We start from the raw sequence: 17,877 nt of genomic DNA on the forward strand, positions 1-17,877 counted from the left end.
GTTATAAGTTTTTTGTGTAAAGGTCTCAGTTTGTGTCAGGTTTTAAGTGTAATTTTAATGATTTTCAATGAATTTATTTTTATTAATTTTCGTTCCTTACTCTTGCGTTCTTTTATGATTTCCCAAACAACAACTTGAACAGACGACCTCGTCCTGGAGAAGGAGCGCTACAAGGACATCGGAGACGATCTCGACACCGCCTTCGTCGAGCTCATCCTCAAGGAATAAGCGACAACCCGACCTTGACGGACCCTCGCACCCAGACCAAAATCGATCCGCACAGCTATATTTTTGGGCGGCACACCTTTCGATTGTTTGTTACTGTAGTCGCATAATCGTAGGCCCACTGTACTTGTATCTAGTAGCCTGCACTTTTGATTTGTGTGTTCGTAGATGGATAGTTTGTAGATTGATTTTGATCGCGGACCAATTAGAGGGAAGCATCGATGTAATTGTGTATTTGTTTGACTCAAACGTTTTTTATTTATTATTTGTATCCAAACTAAGCAATAAAGCAATCAACTTAAAAACATAAATCCCTATAAACTTGTCACATTTATTTTGTTTATTCCACCTGCTGCAGACGAGGTGAGCAAAGGTAAGGAAAAGTACAAAACCATCGCCCAGGAACTGGAGTACGCCGATCTCAACAACTACTAAGGGAATGAAATCCACTTCATGGGGAGATGAGCAGCAATCACTATGATGAAGACAAATGGAGTCCGAACGCATTCGACGTCCGAATTACAAATTATTTTTAGCATAACACTTCTTCGCCTAAGCATTCCCAAAAAAAAAACAACTTTCTTACATAAGAGCAAGAGTTTTACAATAAAGTAAAAAATACATTTTTAGCAATTACTATTGAAATTTATATGGAGCCTAAAGTTAAAACGAGTTGTGTAACGAAAAGAAACGCTGCCATTTTCCTTGAAACTAAAATTCCAGCTCGAAAAAGTATGTGTAATATTTTGAATACAAAACCCCAGAAAGCCCACCACTCAATATCGTTAATCAGCATCTTCAAATAAAAAACTCAGTTACGCTTAAGCCAGAGTCAATTTTTCTCAACTTTCTGTTGCTTGTGTGTTTTTATGGCAGTTCGCGAAGTGTATCTACAAAATTTCTATGGCCTTTGTATATGTTTAAACAACAAGAATAGGAGATATATTATTAGAATATATAAACGAAGACATATAAATTAAATTTACACATTTGTCATAGCTTTTGTAATTCTATGAAGCGTGCAAAACAAATATAACAATGTATGTATTTTTCTTTTTCAACTCAATATTTTTACGATCAATAAACTGAAATCATTCTTTTGCATATAAAAAATTTCATGGATTTTTTATTTAAACGGTGGGTTGCATTAGTTAAATAATAAAAATATGCACTGATCATGAATCGAATATAAAGGACATAAAGTGTCCTGTTGGTTTCAATCTGCCGGAATATTGTGTATCCTTATTAAAAGTTAATATTGAAATCAAAATCAAATCATGCTTATATCCCAAAACTTATAGGATGTTTTTATTTGTGTTGGAATAACCATATTTGTCACATGTGTGATATTTTAACTCAACATTAAATATTCTTTGGAGCTACATATATAAAAAAAGTTTAAAATAAGCTTAAAGAAGAAGGGTTTTGAAAAATCGAATTTGAAAACTGAATACGTTTGCTCGCCAATTAGTTGTTTTTGAACAGTTTTGAAAATATGAAGTTTCAAACATTTTCCTAAATCAAGAAGAGCTATAAATCAACTAAAATTTGAAGTTATAAAAGTCTATAAATAAAGTGCACAATATTATTGACTTATGTAGGTTTGGCTTTTAAGTAAAATTTATTGCTGAACGAGAATAAAAAGATCGGGAGTACATATAAGTGTAATCCAGAGACTATGAGACATTTGGTGGAATCTTCTTGATATATAATAGTATTAAAGAAGATGTTACGTCACAGAAATATTGAAAGAAGAAGAAAATTGAACTGGATTTTGAGATGAATTGCTAAATGGATTTAGCGAGGTCGGACATATAAATAAAACCCACCATATATATTTATCTTTTAAATATACCTATATAAAAATATACATATATCTATAGAATTTCTTAGTTTAGAGTTTTGATAACAATTTTTCCATATCGTTACTTAATTGGTTATTAAAATAAATAAATTATAGATTTTATTCTTCAGTTATATAGTAAGTTAAGTGGTTTTGTTTTAGCAAAAAATCGAACGGGGACAATTAACACACAAGAAAATCGGATCAATTGCCTTGCATTCGAGACTTTCGAAAGCAAAAGAACGGCAGGAAAACGCTGGCCGATCAAAATTCCAAATATTTCTCAATATTTTTTTACCGAGCGAAAATAGATTTTCATCTTGTTGGACTTTTGCTCTTGCTGCTTGTGGCTATTTTTGGCCGTGTATCTGACGGATACACGCACACACACAGACAGCGAGAGTGCTGTGAGTAAAATATAAATTGAATTTAGATTTAAGAAGCAGAAAGAAAAGCGCATAAATTTCACGAGAATGCAGCCCAAAAGAGAGAGCATCGTATGAAGCAGCTTTTGGGGGAAATTTCGAGGGAAATTTTCGAGATCGCCGAGCAAAGTTGCGAAAGCGCCATTCCACATATACATTTATTAATGGGAAATTTTTGAGGCGAGAAATTATTCAATACCGCGTTGGTGTGTGCCCTCAGTGTGTGTGAGTTTTTCCGATTTTCCGAGTGGCAGTGTGCGTGTGCGTTGGATCTTGGGGTCGCTTTCTGGGCTAAGCAACTTGGTCAGCATCAGTGTTCTCGGGGTTTCGACAGCGTATAGTGTGTTTGAAACGCTAAGGTTGGTCACGCCAGGATTTTCACCCGACAAGAATTAACTCAAAATAAATATAATTAAATCGCTCGCCTTTGCTGCTAACCAAATTGGTATTTTCAACTGGATTTCGAGTGGATAACAAAATTGTGATAAGTGCATGGCATTCAAAATTATAAATTTTGAATTTTCCCCAAACGGGAAAAAAAAGGAAAACCTTGTTAAACTTAAATAAAATGTGCATATGTATATGTGTCAATTAGCCTGGATATAAAGTTCTACAAAAAGTTAAATGAGTGATCCAAATGTAATGGAAGTGAAAATTGCTATAACTAAAAAAATGAATATCTCTAAAAAACTTAAAATGAACGATCTAAACTACTTGAAAATGGAGATCTTATGATCATTTTTCGGATATTTTCAAAATTCGCTTATAAGGAATTTTGTAACTAAATCTGACGGCACCAATACCATCCAATAAATATCTGTGTGTGTGTGAGAGAATTTTTTTTTGCACACACACACATGAGCTTCATTCGGAAAGCTCTACACGAATGGGACACATATACATATGCACCTTACACACTTATGGCACGCACAATTTTCACACACACAATCACACTCGACCGATAAAGTTTTCCTCGAAGAAAATTCTTTAAAATTAACTGCAGACAGACACCTGCCTGTCACACACACACAGACATACGCATTTATTTTTAACTCTGCCTGAAATTTATACGAAAAAGCTTTTCCGTCTAGCTTTCTGTGATCTCAGAAAACGAAGGCAGTCGAGAACTATAGGTATTTATCCTTGAGATTGTTTTCGAGAGAGATATTTTGGAAAATATTAGAGACGTAGACGATTCCCAGATGCGGATACATATGGTATCTATCTGGGAATATATATATTCAAGGCATAGCCACCCACACAGAATTGTAGATTTCAGAGCGAATATTTCTAGCCATTCGTGAATGCGTCCGAAGGCCGCAAAATTTGCCATCTTTAAGATACATATTCGAACTGATTGAAAGCCCAAGTACCTTTGGCAATCACCAAAAATTTTAATGATGTGAAAACTAAGTAGCTATTTAACATATTATAAGTTATTTAAAGTCTTTAGAAAGAAATCCTTTTTACCTCATAAATCACATATTAAACATTGCTTATGTTTTTTTGGGTACAAAACACACATGAGTATCGCAAGACCTCCAAAAGATCAGCAACTACAACATAAATGACTTTGCCCCACTTTGGGTGGTAGCAACATAGATACACGAATTCGAATACGAATACGCCCACACACCAAATGACCCCAAAGAATTGAATACTTTTCAAATTGCAATCGGTGGCGAGCTATGTACATATATATGTGGGGTATTTCGAAATAATAGGGGGAAACTCTAGAATTACATTTAGCACACAATGTCCAAAAAAGCATTTCTCCTATGCGTGTGTGTGCGAGTGGACTGGATATTTTTTTCTCACATGCAAAAGCATATAAAGTTTATTTTTAACCCCACCGAATCGTGCAGCAAATAAACATATAAACATATAGCTCACCGACGGATCCGGATTCGGATTTTGAGTGGGCGTTTTGAAAATGGAAAATGAAAATTACGTGAGATCTTTTGAGAATGCTCGGCGTAGCCGCCAAACAAAATGTGTTTACATTTAATTCTCAAATTTATTGCACGAACACATATGCACAGCATATAGATATATACAATTTAATTATACCTATGGATAACCTATAGAATGCGCCTGGATCGTTTAAATAAACCGATTTTGTCTTGCAGCGGAAACATAAAAATTCTAGAAGTCACAGTAAAGAAACAAAAATGTATAGTCAAAAGAAAAATCCAAGTTCAAAAAATCTGTAATTTATGAAAGGAAATAAACATTGGAATATCTTAGGACCAACGTATATATGTTATAATATATTATTAAGCGGTTCAAAGCTACAATTAGATTTAAATAAAAAAGTCATACATTTTATTAATTATATAATATTATTATTATTATATTATAGTATATATAATATTCTATGCCTTATGAAAATTGCTCCTTAAAAATTGCACATTAAGGATTCAGTTATTCAGCTTACTCATTTGTATTATTTGGCACAGTGCTTTTTTCCAGTTTTCTTCCCTTGTAAGTCAAAAACAAAAACACAAACACCATGGACGCCATCAAGAAGAAGATGCAAGCGATGAAGCTTGAGAAGGATAACGCCATTGACAAGGCCGACACCTGCGAGAACCAAGCCAAGGATGCCAACTCCCGCGCCGACAAACTGAACGAGGAGGTGCGCGATCTGGAGAAGAAGTTCGTCCAGGTGGAGATCGATCTGGTTACCGCCAAGGAGCAGCTGGAGAAGGCCAACACCGAGCTGGAGGAGAAGGAGAAACTCCTGACCGCCACCGAGTCCGAGGTGGCCACCCAGAACCGCAAGGTGCAACAGATTGAGGAGGATCTGGAGAAGTCCGAGGAGCGCTCGACCACCGCCCAACAGAAGCTGCTGGAGGCCACCCAGTCGGCCGATGAGAACAACCGCATGTGCAAGGTGCTGGAGAACCGTTCCCAGCAGGATGAGGAGCGCATGGACCAGCTGACCAACCAGTTGAAGGAGGCCCGCATGCTGGCTGAGGATGCCGATACCAAGTCCGACGAGGTCTCCCGCAAGCTGGCCTTCGTTGAAGACGAGCTGGAGGTGGCTGAGGATCGTGTCCGCTCCGGCGAGTCCAAGATCATGGAGCTGGAGGAGGAGCTGAAGGTGGGTCCTCAAGAGAAATCCTTCTGTTCTCAAACCACTATTCATGGTGTATTCCCAACTAGGTTGTCGGCAACTCCCTGAAGTCCCTGGAGGTGTCCGAGGAGAAGGCCAACCAGCGCGTGGAGGAGTTCAAGCGCGAGATGAAGACCCTGTCCATCAAGTTGAAGGAGGCCGAGCAGCGCGCCGAGCACGCCGAGAAGCAAGTGAAGCGCCTGCAGAAGGAGGTCGACAGGCTAGAGGGTATGTATCCAACTTCCTACGCCCCTGGCACATTCACTCAGCCATTTTCCGCGGAGGTATCTCTCCACGGGACACCGGAGATGCTGTCCACCGGAAGTGATCCGCCTCGAACGGCCGGATCGCTGGCTTCAACTAATGCTCGCATTGTATTTATCGCCATAAGGATATTAATAATTGTACTTAGTACTCTGCTTTCATTAATTGACGTTCCACATTCACACATCTCGCTCGCTCGCCCTTTTTTTTGAATATCTCTCTATATATATATTTGTATAAATGAACAACAAACAAATGCTTTTTGCAGACCGTCTCTTCAATGAGAAGGAAAAATACAAAGCAATCTGCGACGATTTGGACCAGACATTTGCCGAACTTACTGGATATTAAAAAAGATCACAAACAGAACTCACACAATGCCCTTGCCTCCCCCCCCCCCCAACCGCCCCTTGCCCAACTCCCCCAAAAAAAGGAACACTCTCAGTACATCCCGAATCCCACACAGTTTATTATATATATATATATATATTCTATATTATATTTTTGGAACGATTCCCCCAACAGTTTCAGTGTATTTACCACCCAGCCCAACACGCCACACTTATCTATACACTGTAAATAATCTGTTTAGTCCCGCTTGAATGTGGCCACACCCACACGACCAGTTCCCTACGCCAGTACACTGTAAAAATAAGTTCAGATCAAGCCAAACCAAGTTGCAACTGTAGTTAATACAGGTGAATTTATCAATGTAAATATTGTTGTTTGTATGCCAGATTCTTACCCGTTGTGATGTGGCATGACCTCTTGACCCGTCTCGCCTTCGCACTCTATCTCAGTCTATGTCTCTATGTCTCTCTCTCTCTCTCTCTCTCTATCGTCTCGTCGATCATCAGTGGCTTTCGTTCGAGCCAATTTCGCCCAGGCCTTGGTCGAGGGATTCTCTCAAGGATTGCTGCAACGATTGGTTGGATAGATCATGTCCACATCCCGTAGAGCACCCCATAGATAGTCCTGTCCCCCACCTCCCCTGAAAACCCACGCACAGAACCGCTGACTAACCCAAAAGATCAAAAGATAGAAACGCCTGCCAGAACAGCGCGCCACTAATCCTAATCAATAACTCCATAAACTTGGTACACATGGTGTAAAGTTTGAGTGTTTTTCGTTTCAATTCCAATGTTAAAAAACCATATTTTTGAATATTTTCTAACGCATTTCCAACCACCATTTGCACTCCGCAGACGAGTTGGGCATCAACAAGGACAGGTACAAGTCCCTGGCCGACGAGATGGACTCCACATTCGCCGAATTGGCTGGCTACTAAGTTGGCCAACAGTCCCATTATACCAAATCCACACCAGCAGCGGAGGAAGATGGAGACGACGACGAGATGGAGAACTCTACTAATTGTAAACGAATATCTCAAATTGATTTGGCCAACACGAAGATCGGCGGCCGCAGATACCAAGAACAACAACCATTGTGTATGCAATTCTTTATAAATCTATATATTTCATAATAAATAAATAACAACAACAAACAGATCAACAACAGCAACAAAGCCAACGAGCATAGAAAGCAAATGGAAATTCTTTTGTTTTATAAAAAATAAAATTATCTAAAGTCAAAAGTAGCAGAATGTATAAAGTAAACAAAACGAAAACAAGAACACGAATTTTGTATTTTTAAAATCAATGTTTAAAAATATTAAGAAGCGCTTGCAGTCAGGCAATAAGAGCGAGAGAGCTAGAGAGAGTGCCCAGGAAAGAGACGGGGCTAAATTTAAAATTTTAAGATCGCGCTGCCTGCTTTACTTTCAGTTTATATCTTACAATTACACCACAAACAAACAAAAAAACACCCACAAAAAAAGTATAAAAAAATTTATAAAAACTTTGCTAAAAAAAAATTATATGTTTGATGTTTGCTTTCAATGATGCACAAAACCGAATTTCTTTGCCCTTCAGCGAATCGCGCTGAAGTTCACTACATTTTTGGCGGATATGCAAAGTAGTCTTCAGTTTTTTCCACCGATTTCTCATACTCTTGGGAAACCCCATGGATGCTGGGCCGAAATAACCAAGTCCGAAGTGCGTCACCACTTCATCGGAGATGGATCACGATCCGCAAATCGAGGCCTTCATTGCAACATCTTTAGCATCCGCGCTAATTGTCAAAGCAATGAATAATGAAAGTTCAGTTATCTGTATATATATGGCATATATACACATCCTCAGGGTGATTTCCAGATATGAATTGTAGATGTGGGCAGCTCGCCGTTTTGACCATCAATAAGTGAGTTAAGGCCGCGTTCGACATGTGGGTCTGTTGCTCTCTTGGCCAAATGGACTTTCTTGTAAACTGAACTCGAATTGAATTTCCATTTCTCCTCGCTCTTCTCGCGACGTTGGCCATAAAATAGTTATTAAATCGTTAAGTGGTGTGTTAAATTACCCACTTAAAGCGCCAGTCATTATTTACATAATTTACATTATGGTATATGGAAGCTGGCAGATATGTTCATCTTATGAAAAAAAAAGAAAGAGTCATTTCGAGTTTAAAAAAAAAAACTTTTGTTTTTAGCTTTTAAAAAGAAATATATAGAGAACGGTTGATATTTTAAAAGCTGTTATCTTTAAGATAGAAGTTGAAATATGAATGATTATTCCATGTTTATATTGCCCGGGGAGGAACTAGAAAATCGCCTAAGTTACTTTCTTAGTTAACCGCATTCAGAAAGTCATTCCTCACAAGTCGAAGAACACCCAAATGAACATGGCACATCCAGCACACCAAACTCCATTTCATTCAAGTTTAAGCCAGCAGTTTTCGCTTCAATTGACAGCCGCGTCAATTACCTAAGTCTGGGCCAATTTGGTTGGAGTGCAAACAAACAGTGGGTCGGACCGGGCCGGTCCACAAAAGCGGCGAGCGGAGCAGTAGAGATGCCGATGAAAAGCCCAATGACTTACATTTGCCCACCACAGCCAAGCGAAGGAGAAAGTGAAATTTTGCATTTCTCGGCGGCCGGCAGCAACAACAATGGGTCTTCGGTCTGGTTGGGTCTGGTCTTGGCCATTGCCATTGGCATGGTATTGAAGCGGTGCGACGGTAGCAGGGAAGAGGGGAAGGAAGAGGCGATCAGCGAGCGGAGCGGACCAGGCCCAAAGTCAAGCGCAGAGCTTCAGTCGTGGTTTTCAGCTCGACCCAAGCGAACGGACGTCTTTGAACAGCGGACGCGGCATAAACCGCACGGAAAACGCAACGAAATCGAAAGTGTTCACCACGCGACTGGAATCGCCAAGTGCTTAGCGAGGCGGGGGCAATATACCCATCCGTAAACATTACGTGTCACCATGCCGCCGGCTGGTCAACAACTCCGGCTTACGGCCCTTGTTTATCTGGCATTAGGTATTGCACTCTTATGCAATGGCAGCGATGGTGAAACTAGGCAAAAATACGCCAATGAATCACTCGCGGACGCAGACGATCCATCTCCAGTTTGGTCGCAATTTCTCGAAGATTACGTCTTGAGGTATGGTTACAGGAGGCTAGGCTAGGGCAACACACTCATCCAGATCTTCCCACGCGTCTGTCTTACATATAGCCAAGGCAGCAGTAGCAGCGGCAGCCAGCGAAAGTCCAAAGACCTGCCTTATATGGGCGCGGACATGGGCATCAATGGACCGCTCAGCTATCACTCGTCCGCCTACAAGCGACCCGGCAACAATATCTACATCACCAGGAGAATTGGCGAGGCGGTGGAACTAGAGCCGCATCTGCGAAAGCCCGTGGAGAGCCAGAGTCCCATTGTGAATCCTCAGTTCCGACCCATGACCAATCAAATGTTGCACCAGCAACACCAACAGATGCAGCAACAACAGCAACAGCAACAGTTGCAGCAACGCCAGCAACCGGGTTTCCTGCAGCAGCTCTTTGGCATAGGTGGCAGTGGTGGTGGTGGTGGTAGCGGTACCCAGCAACAGCAACATGTGCGACCAGTGCCGCTGCAACAGCAGCAAGTGCAACAGATAGCGCAGCAACACCCGCAACAGCAACATCTTGTGGGCGGTCAGCCGACCACATTCCGAGCTGTCTCCGAAAATGATCTTTATCTCTTGGGAGCCATTGAAAAGTTGGTGTATCGAGTGGGTAAGTTGAAGTCACACCTAGGAGTTCTTGGTCTAAGTAAAAGCAAACACCCATAGATTACCTGGAGAGTCGCGTGCGGCGCTCGGAGCAGCTGATCTACTATCTGATGGCCGGAAACAATCAGAAGGAGGTGAAGGATCCCTGTCCCGCGAACTTCACGCGCATCAGCGACAACTGCTACTACATCAACAGCCAGCAGCAGGTGAACTGGAAGACGGCAAACTCTGCCTGCAAGGGTCTAAACTCCCACCTGGCCGAGTTCGAGAAGGTCTCGGAGAATGAGGAGATCATGGCCTATCTGCTGAATCAGCCGACGCATCGTGGTCGCGATTACTGGCTGGGCGGTCTCAATCCTGGCCTCCTCTGGATCTGGTCCAATTCGGCTAAGCCGGTGAATCCCAACATGAATCTCACATCCATTGCGATGGCCCAGAAGGGGGAGAACTCGACGGCCGCCAATCTGGTGGACAGTTCGGAGCAGGCGGCAGAGGAGGCGACCGGCGAGGATGTGCTGAACAACACGGTGCAAATAGAGGGCAAGGGTCGCTGCCTACGGCTAAGTTACAATGCCGGAAAGCACAGCTATGTGTACTACGGACAGGAGTGCACCTCGCGGCACTACTACATCTGCGAGCACGAGGACAAGACGCTGGACAACAAGATCAAGAAGATCACCCGCGAGCTGAAGCTGTTCGAGTGAGGATGGGATGCAACCCATTCCGATCCTCATGTGATACTTCAAGTTACCTAGCCATATATCGCATAATTTCAAATGAATTTATTCTTGTGTTACACATTAAATATTTATAAATATTTATACAATTAATAAACATACCGGATAGTTTTCAAAACGTTTTTAAGGATACTTTGTTCTTGCACAGCGAAGCTTAAAGGATTCTTTTTTTTTCTCCAACGAAAATACAAAAGAGAATATTAAACAAAATCGATACTGGAACTGGGTTCCGTTTGCGTTAAGCGGAAGGTATACACAGAGATCAACGCTAATCCGGATACAGGTAGTCCTGCAGGATGTTCTGGAAGGCTATCTTTATCTTGCCGCGATCACGGCCGTTCAGCTTTTGGATGTCGGGCAGCAGGCTCATCAGAAACATGGCATCCGGATCGGTCTTGCAGTCGCACAGCTCCGCACCGCCGTTGGACACGGATCCGCCGGACGCGTTGTTGGCTTCCAAACGCAGAGGAAGCGCTGACGGCGGCACCTGTGGATGTCCTCCATGCATATGGTTGTGCCCATGCCGTTGACTCAAGTAGCTACTGCTACTGCTGGCACTAACACTACTACTGGGCGCCATCGGGGTGGCCACGGCCGCAGTGGATGGTGTGGGCAGTTCCGCTTCGGATAAGCCAGCAGTTCCTGGAACACCTCCTCCTCCTCCGCCTCCGGCGTGCGTTGTAGTGCTAACCAAATCCACGGGCTTGCTGAAAGTAGGTCGCACAAACGAAATGTTTGGATGGGCAGTCGGCTGTGCGGAGTAGTTGACCCCGGCCACTGCTGCAGTTGGAGCTTGGAGTTCCTGGGAACGCGGACGAATAGCGCCACGCATCTCGTCATGGTAGGTGCGCATTTGGAGGCGACCCGGAAGCATTCGGCTGGCGTGTGAATGCTGGTTGGCATAACGACGCTGGGCCTCCGCCGATGAAGAGCTAGAAGTAGGCGCCATCTTGTGTAGGTCCTGGTCATCCTGTTCATCCTCCTCGGGCTCGTGCGCCTCTTGTTCGTAGTCATCCACCGGCTCCTCGCACTCCGACTTAATGTCGTTGCCGTCCAACTGGCCGTGGTAACGACTGTTGCGCTGCTGCTCCTCCTCCATGATGTCATCCAGCTCGGAGTTGTTGTGTTCCGCCTCGTCAAAGTAGTCCAGATAGTTGTCCAGCTGCTGTGCAGGTGGTGACTGGTGGGCGGAGGGCGTGGGCTGGCCACCAATACTGCTGCTGCCCGGAATGGTCACTGAACGCTCACGCTGCATACGACTAGAAAGGTTCGAGAGGTGTGCCAGGGCGTCCTGCACCTGTGTGTCCAGCGATTTGGGCTGCTGGTGCTTCTTGCGTAGATACGGATGCAGAAAGAACATGCGGTCGAAGTAGGACCAGCAGGGTGGCACCTTTTCCTCCAGATAGTTGGTGTACTCTCGTCGGAACGAGATGCGCAAATTGGTCCACTTGGCCAGACTGGCGCCCGGATTCTTTTCCAGCTTCAAATCCACCTCGCGCCAAAAGTTCTCCACGTACGGGCGGCAAAAGTAGTATTTGTGCCTCGGATTGTAGATGGCCTCGTCGCGCTGCACAATTTCGATTAGTTTAAAGACCTACAGAACAACAGAAATATGTGAATCAAATCATTTTCAAATTGCATATCCATGCAAATACCTCCTCCGTTAGCCAGCGGGATGCACTACAGCTGGTGTTGGGATTGCTGGACACGAACTGGCTGCCCGCGAAGTCGGTCGTCATCATGGGTGGGCTGTGGCTCCAAGGCAGTCGCTCCGATGGATTCAATTTTTGGCTGACTTATCCAGCGTTCGCCATAACTTTTGCGAAATATTTTTATTGTTTTTCCCAAGTGTTCTTTTAAGTGCTGTGAACCAAACAGGCGGCCGAACTGGTTCCGGATCACAGAAGCTTTTGCTGACTATTTTGGTTTATGCGGGTTCCTTAAAAACAATGATCATGCAATATAAAAATTTCCCATATATATATCATCTTGTCTGAATCCGCGTGCTATGCTTAAAAGCTTAACCTGTAAGTGGCAAAAAGCGAAATTCCATGTGTTGCTATTTCTAAACAAACACAAAACACATTATTTAAGTACCACGCAGTGTTTGCCGAATTGTTTCTTTTCTCTTGATATTTGGTACATAGGCGGAATTGAAGCATTTGTGTCAATATTTGCAAATCTAAAAATGAAAGGTATAAAATTGAGCAACTATCCCCGGGAAAATATCACAGTCACAAAAGAGTAATCAAGATGAAGTTCTTCGCCATTCTGTTCCTTCTGTGCGCCATCGTTGGATTCGCTGCATCCTCCACCTCGACAACCACGACGGAAGCCTCCTCTGATACTTCAACCACTTCGGCGGCACCATCCCCAGTTCCGTGCGGAAATGGGCCCCAAGGACCATGTGGCAAGAAACTATACTTTTTCTACTAAGAAACAAATAAAGCACTCTATTCTTTAAAAAATGCATCGAGTTAAAAATCTGAATGAATTTAAACTAGATATATGTACATATTTAAAACTAATTTCACGAGCCACCCTAGAAAAAGTAAACGCAACGCATATTCTAGTATATTTTACCCGACTCAAGTGTATTTTTTGGTGCCCCGAACTTTGGTCACACTTTACCATTTTGGATTTTATTTTCTGTGTTTTTCCAAAATTTACTTCGATTCTGGCTCCAAGCTTTTACGTTTTTTCTGAAAATTGTGCGCATCTCCATGTGAATGCCGCACGGCGCGATAGTAAGTATAAAGCGTGGCTGGTGGGGGCATGTGGCTAAAGGAAACCACAAACACGGCGAAAGCTTGCAACATGAAAAGTCCACATTGTGGCACACATTCGCTCACAAACAATAACAAATTGAACGCAAAGCGAATCATAACAAAAAACGTCGGTTATCAAAGGATATTCAAAATGTGGTAGCTAGTGCGGGCATCCTGAGACCGATTGAAAGGTTTCCAAAGCCAGGCGCAGACTTGGAGGACGTGACCTGCCACAGGATTCGCATTAGAAATCACGCATGCACACTGAAGCGAAAGCAAGGAGCGCAATACTTGGCTAACACCTCGTTTGGCAATCCATTGGGCCTTTCCACATAACTGGCGATCATTTGTTTACGTCGCATCAAGCTTAAGTGCTTGCACACTCGAGTTGCATTGGTTTTGGCGCGCTAATACGTAGCATCTTAATTCACCACTTAATTGCAGGCAATCACTGGAACTTGATGCCCTACCCACAGGCATGGCGGTCAAGGTGCAATTCGAAATTGGCCACACGTCGAAGCTGCGCAGCAAGAAGACACCGCATCCGCAGGCCTTTACGCACGACTGGGAGATCTACGTTCAGGGCGTGAACAAGGCGGACATCAGTGCTTTTGTGGAGAAGGTGGTCTTTGTGCTGCACGAATCCTTTCCGAAACCCAAACGAGGTAAATGCGGCGATATATCATGGGAGTAGTTCAGTCGGATTAACTCTGTTACCCGAATTGTTTATTTGCAGTGGTCAAGGAACCGCCGTATGCCATTCAGGAGTCCGGCTACGCTGGCTTCCTACTGCCTGTTGAGATTTACTTTCGCAACCGAGACGAACCCAAGCGCATTGTTTACCAGTACGACCTGGTACTGCAGTCCACGGGTCCACCGCAGCACCACGTCGAGGTAAAGACGCACATTTTCGAGGCGCCGTCGGAGGAGTTTCGCACGAAACTTATGCGAGGCGGTGGAGTGCCAGTGTTCGGAGCTAACATCGGTGCCGGCAGTCTCGCCCGAACGCTTTCGCCCAGTGTTGGCAGCGGTGAGACAGCGCACAGTAATGAGATGTCTGGTGTCAAAGCCAAAGGCGTACCAGGTACAATATCCATGAACTCGGATTTAAACACCGGCAAGAAACACAAGTCGCGCAGCGAGGATCCCGGAAAGAGCAATGCCTTCTCTGCCCTCTTCGGTCCGCCTATCACGAAGACCAGCGTAACGGCCAACAACATGGCCCAGGTGCCTGTCTCCAAGCACTCTCCGGAGGCTAAAAGTGCTGCCGTTGGCGGAAAGGGTGTGTTTCACGAGGGCAGGGAGAAGGCGAGCAAGGATCGCGATAAGTCCAGCGGCGGAGACAAGCCGCGGGAGAAGGACAAAAAAGATCGGCATGGTCGCGACAAAGACCGAAAGTCCAGTAAGTCCGGCGATGGCAAGCACGAACGGGATAAGGAAAAGTCTAAGAAGGATAAATCACGGGACAAGGAGCGTGAGCGCGAGCAAGGTTCAGGCAATACCACATCTGCCAACGCCCTTACGGTGGCTACTTCTGTTGGCACAGCTGGAGGACTGGTTAAGCACACAGCAAGTCCTAAGCCTGGAAAGCCAAACGAAATGGGTGCGCCCAGTCCCAAGAAGACGGCAAATGATTCAGCCGCTGGTGCGGTGGCACCTACTTCCCGTTCCAAAGAGCGCGATGAGCACAAGTCCGTCAAATCCGAGTCCAAGGACAAGGAGCGCAGCTCCAGCAAGAAATCCAAGAAGGATAAAAAGGATAAGGACAAGCAGCGCGATGAGAGCAAAGACAAGCGAATGCCCAAAGACGAGCGTCCTGGCCAGTCCGACAGTCCGGCTTCCGGAAACCTTCAATCTGCCCACCTGCAGCAGCAGTCCCAGGTGGCCAGTACCGGCAAGGCCACGCCCACATCGGTTGGCAGCAATAGCAGCAGCAGCATGGTCTCGAACATTGGCAAGCAAAAAGAGGAGGCAACGGGAAAGCATTCCGAAAAGGCCGCAGAATCTAAGGGTGATAAGAGCACAAGCAATGGAAATGCGACGGACACCAAGAAATCCCACAAGCACAAGAAGAAGGAAAAAAGCAAGGACAAGGAGAAGGAGCGCAACGATCGGGACAAAGACAAAGACAAGGAGCGCGACAAGGATAAGCTGAAAGAAAGGGAGAAGGACAAACAGCATGTGACCGGTTCAGAGAAGTCATCAACGGTCGACCCATCGCCTAAACTAGAGGGGGCCAGTCCAGCCACCGAGGGAGGGGCACCGGACAAGACCCCTGTTAGTGCTAGTGCCAGCAGCGGCAGCAAGAAGGAGAAGCACAAAAAGTCCAAGGAGAAATCCTCTGGGAAGGATGAGAAGCGCCAACGGGAGGCCGTCGATAAGCAAGCCGATACCAAACACACTGGAAAGTCACAGCAGTCACAGTCGGGTCAGAGCAAAACGCCCAGCAACCTAGATCTTAGCGATATGGACTCAGCACAGTCGGCGCCGGATCTTGCCGCCACCAACGCTCTGGCTGCAGCAGCAGCCGCCACCCTCCAGCACTCCGACAGTTCCAACAGCAGTTTTCCCGACCTACCCGCCAGGAGTAGCAGCCAGCAGAAGCCGACGAAGGGCAACACCGGTTCCGGCAAAGAGACGAAGTCTACTGTCAAGGAACACAAGGGCAAGTCCAAGCAGAACGACAAGACGCTCGAGAAGAACACTGACAAGACAGAAAAGCCGGACAAGACTCCGGACCCCAAGGTGGACAAGTCCGAGAAGTCGGAAAAAGAGGACAAGAAGCGCAATCGAAGAAGCTCACAAAGTAGTAACAGTGGCAGTGGTGCCGGAGTCACCGGTGCTTTTATAGAACCCCCTGTTAAGGCCTCGAAAAAGGAGCAGGGCAAGGCGGCGGGCGAAAAATCCAAGTCGCCCTCGTTGCGTCCACCTAGAGAAACCAACTCTACAGGCACTGGAGGCGGGACGCCCAATGCCGGAGCCGGTTTCCTTGCTCCACCATCATCTTCGCCCAGCAACAACCACAGCGCTGCAGTGGCGGCGAGCTTAAATAATAATAATAATAATAACAACAATAACACGAACAGCAACAGCAGCCATTCGCCCGGTGAGATGACGACACCAGGACAGCTCCAGCTGCCCACGGAGTATTTGAGCGAGCTTCAGGAGCTGCACCACAAGATCATGACCCTGCAGGACAATGAGGAGTTGCAACACGTCGTGGAGATGATCGCGGCCACCGGATGCTACGAGATCACGCACAAGACGTTCGACTTCGACCTGTGCAAGCTGGACCGCGGCACAGTGCAGCGACTGCAGGAGTTCCTGGCGACGTCGGTGTCGTGACACTCCCTGACCTCCGCGACTGGCCCGGCTCTCTACAGCTAGACGATGCACAACCCCCTCATGCACATAACCAAATCATTAAAGTTAATCTTAAAGTTAACGATGCAAGCCAAATGCAAATGAACTTGGCTCGCACACAGCCTCAATCCCCCTAGCTAGATCGTAAGTTACGTTGGCCCGAGGGGCCCACAAGACCCAATCGATTTCGTTTTTCAAAATATTGAAGTCGTCCTTTAGTTTTTGAGACTCATTTGTGTTAAGACTCGTTTCGTTTAAGACCAATCTTAAATTATTTTGCAATTATACACTAACGCGACGATTTTAACGTTCTACGCATTTGCTACTCTTTAATAATAATTTGTATTAATTTAATAAGTACACTAGTTTACACCAAGAGTGTACCTCTCTAAAACCTTGTTCCCCTCATAGAGATCTTGAACTCTATAACACACATATGCCAATATTGTTTACTGAATTCTATGCAATAATTATAAATATTATCTTTATTTAATGACAGCTTCACAGCCAGCTGCCCTTATTTTATGTTAAAGGTTTTAAGGTACTCACCAAAAAAATAAAGTTTGTAAACTAGTGCTAAAATCTTGCGAATAAACAACTACTTTTGTACGATATTTACGTACTTACTTTTTATTTGTTTTTAGTTCCTCCTACATTTACTCAATATATCATAGTTTCAAGTATTATAGTTAACCTATATAAGATAAGAGGCCTATATAACCAAATAATGTGCGCAGTGTATTTTAGTCTATGGTTAATCTGCCTAAGCGATCCAAACAGAAATATTAAGTTCTTACTTAAGAAAGGGATTAGCATCAGCCTTGAAATATATGAGGATATATATATGGAACGACACAAATGCTCTATTTAATTGGTAATCGTAAGTATAAGAAAAGATATTTTGCACTGTATGCATACATATAACTATAACTTAAATTCCCCGAGTTGGCATACATAACTTCGGGCTACCCCCAGTTAACCAGGCGATCTGTACCCATATCTAATTAAGACTACTTTTTTTT

General features: G+C 44.3%; 6 protein-coding genes across 23 annotated transcripts in view; 5 read left to right on the top strand and 1 right to left on the bottom strand.

Annotated features, from left to right (window-relative positions):
* Tm1 (Tropomyosin 1) overlaps positions 1-1,332 on the top strand; it is a gene marked incomplete at its 3' end in the record, with an annotated part of 30,560 nt that extends 29,228 nt beyond the window's left edge. For 6 of the 10 annotated variants that reach the window (NM_169633.5, NM_169638.4, NM_001275662.1 and 3 more), the window contains one exon: positions 143-533. In NM_169633.5, the coding sequence (NP_732001.3) occupies positions 143-228 (86 nt within the window). Of the gene's footprint in view, positions 1-142 lie in introns of all 10 variants that reach the window. The other 4 variants (NM_001382175.1, NM_001275661.1, NM_169635.3 and 1 more) reach the window with 3 other exon arrangements.
* A 1,413-nt stretch (positions 1,333-2,745) lies between these two features.
* On the top strand, positions 2,746-7,750 carry Tm2 (Tropomyosin 2). Of its 6 annotated transcripts, NM_169645.4 has the most exons (5): positions 2,798-2,852; positions 4,953-5,599; positions 5,662-5,839; positions 6,144-6,573; positions 7,081-7,750. In NM_169645.4, the coding sequence occupies exons 2-4, from the start codon at positions 5,006-5,008 to the stop codon at positions 6,224-6,226; spliced, it is 855 nt and encodes a 284-aa protein (NP_732013.2). In that variant the 5' UTR covers positions 2,798-2,852; positions 4,953-5,005; the 3' UTR covers positions 6,227-6,573; positions 7,081-7,750. The 6 variants fall into 6 exon arrangements, with proteins under 6 accessions (NP_524361.4, NP_732013.2, NP_001262593.1 ...); NM_079637.5 differs by lacking the exon at positions 6,144-6,573 and having other exon boundaries at positions 2,746-2,852; positions 7,081-7,376; NM_001275664.1 differs by lacking the exons at positions 2,798-2,852; positions 6,144-6,573 and adding an exon at positions 3,230-3,626.
* A 1,273-nt stretch (positions 7,751-9,023) lies between these two features.
* CG14866 (uncharacterized protein) lies at positions 9,024-10,838 on the top strand. Of its 2 annotated transcripts, NM_001144585.2 has the most exons (3): positions 9,024-9,374; positions 9,447-9,991; positions 10,048-10,838. In NM_001144585.2, the coding sequence occupies exons 1-3, from the start codon at positions 9,196-9,198 to the stop codon at positions 10,689-10,691; spliced, it is 1,368 nt and encodes a 455-aa protein (NP_001138057.1). In that variant the 5' UTR covers positions 9,024-9,195; the 3' UTR covers positions 10,692-10,838. The 2 variants fall into 2 exon arrangements, with proteins under 2 accessions (NP_001138057.1, NP_650444.1); NM_142187.3 differs by having other exon boundaries at positions 9,024-9,991.
* On the bottom strand, positions 10,756-12,622 carry CG6276 (uncharacterized protein). Its single transcript, NM_142188.3, has 2 exons — positions 12,380-12,622; positions 10,756-12,318 (listed from the first exon to the last, which is right to left on the bottom strand). Exons 1-2 carry the CDS (start codon positions 12,464-12,466, stop codon positions 10,993-10,995), a joined length of 1,413 nt encoding a protein of 470 aa, NP_650445.3. The 5' UTR covers positions 12,467-12,622; the 3' UTR covers positions 10,756-10,992.
* Positions 12,623-12,930: 308 nt separating this feature from the next.
* On the top strand, positions 12,931-13,244 carry CG44040 (uncharacterized protein). Its single transcript, NM_001275665.1, has one exon. The coding sequence runs from the start codon at positions 12,978-12,980 to the stop codon at positions 13,158-13,160; it is 183 nt and encodes a 60-aa protein (NP_001262594.1). The 5' UTR covers positions 12,931-12,977; the 3' UTR covers positions 13,161-13,244.
* A 64-nt stretch (positions 13,245-13,308) lies between these two features.
* ear (ENL/AF9-related) lies at positions 13,309-17,832 on the top strand. Of its 3 annotated transcripts, none has more exons than NM_143722.3 (3): positions 13,309-13,471; positions 13,937-14,157; positions 14,229-16,935. In NM_143722.3, exons 2-3 carry the CDS (start codon positions 13,971-13,973, stop codon positions 16,835-16,837), a joined length of 2,796 nt encoding a protein of 931 aa, NP_651979.1. In that variant the 5' UTR covers positions 13,309-13,471; positions 13,937-13,970; the 3' UTR covers positions 16,838-16,935. The 3 variants fall into 2 exon arrangements, with proteins under 3 accessions (NP_001262596.1, NP_651979.1, NP_001262595.1); NM_001275667.1 differs by having other exon boundaries at positions 14,229-17,832.
* The last annotated feature ends 45 nt before the right edge of the window (positions 17,833-17,877 follow it).

The sequence above is a fragment of the Drosophila melanogaster genome, chromosome 3R, assembly GCF_000001215.4.
Source record: "Drosophila melanogaster chromosome 3R".
NCBI classification, from domain to species: domain Eukaryota; kingdom Metazoa; phylum Arthropoda; class Insecta; order Diptera; family Drosophilidae; genus Drosophila; species Drosophila melanogaster.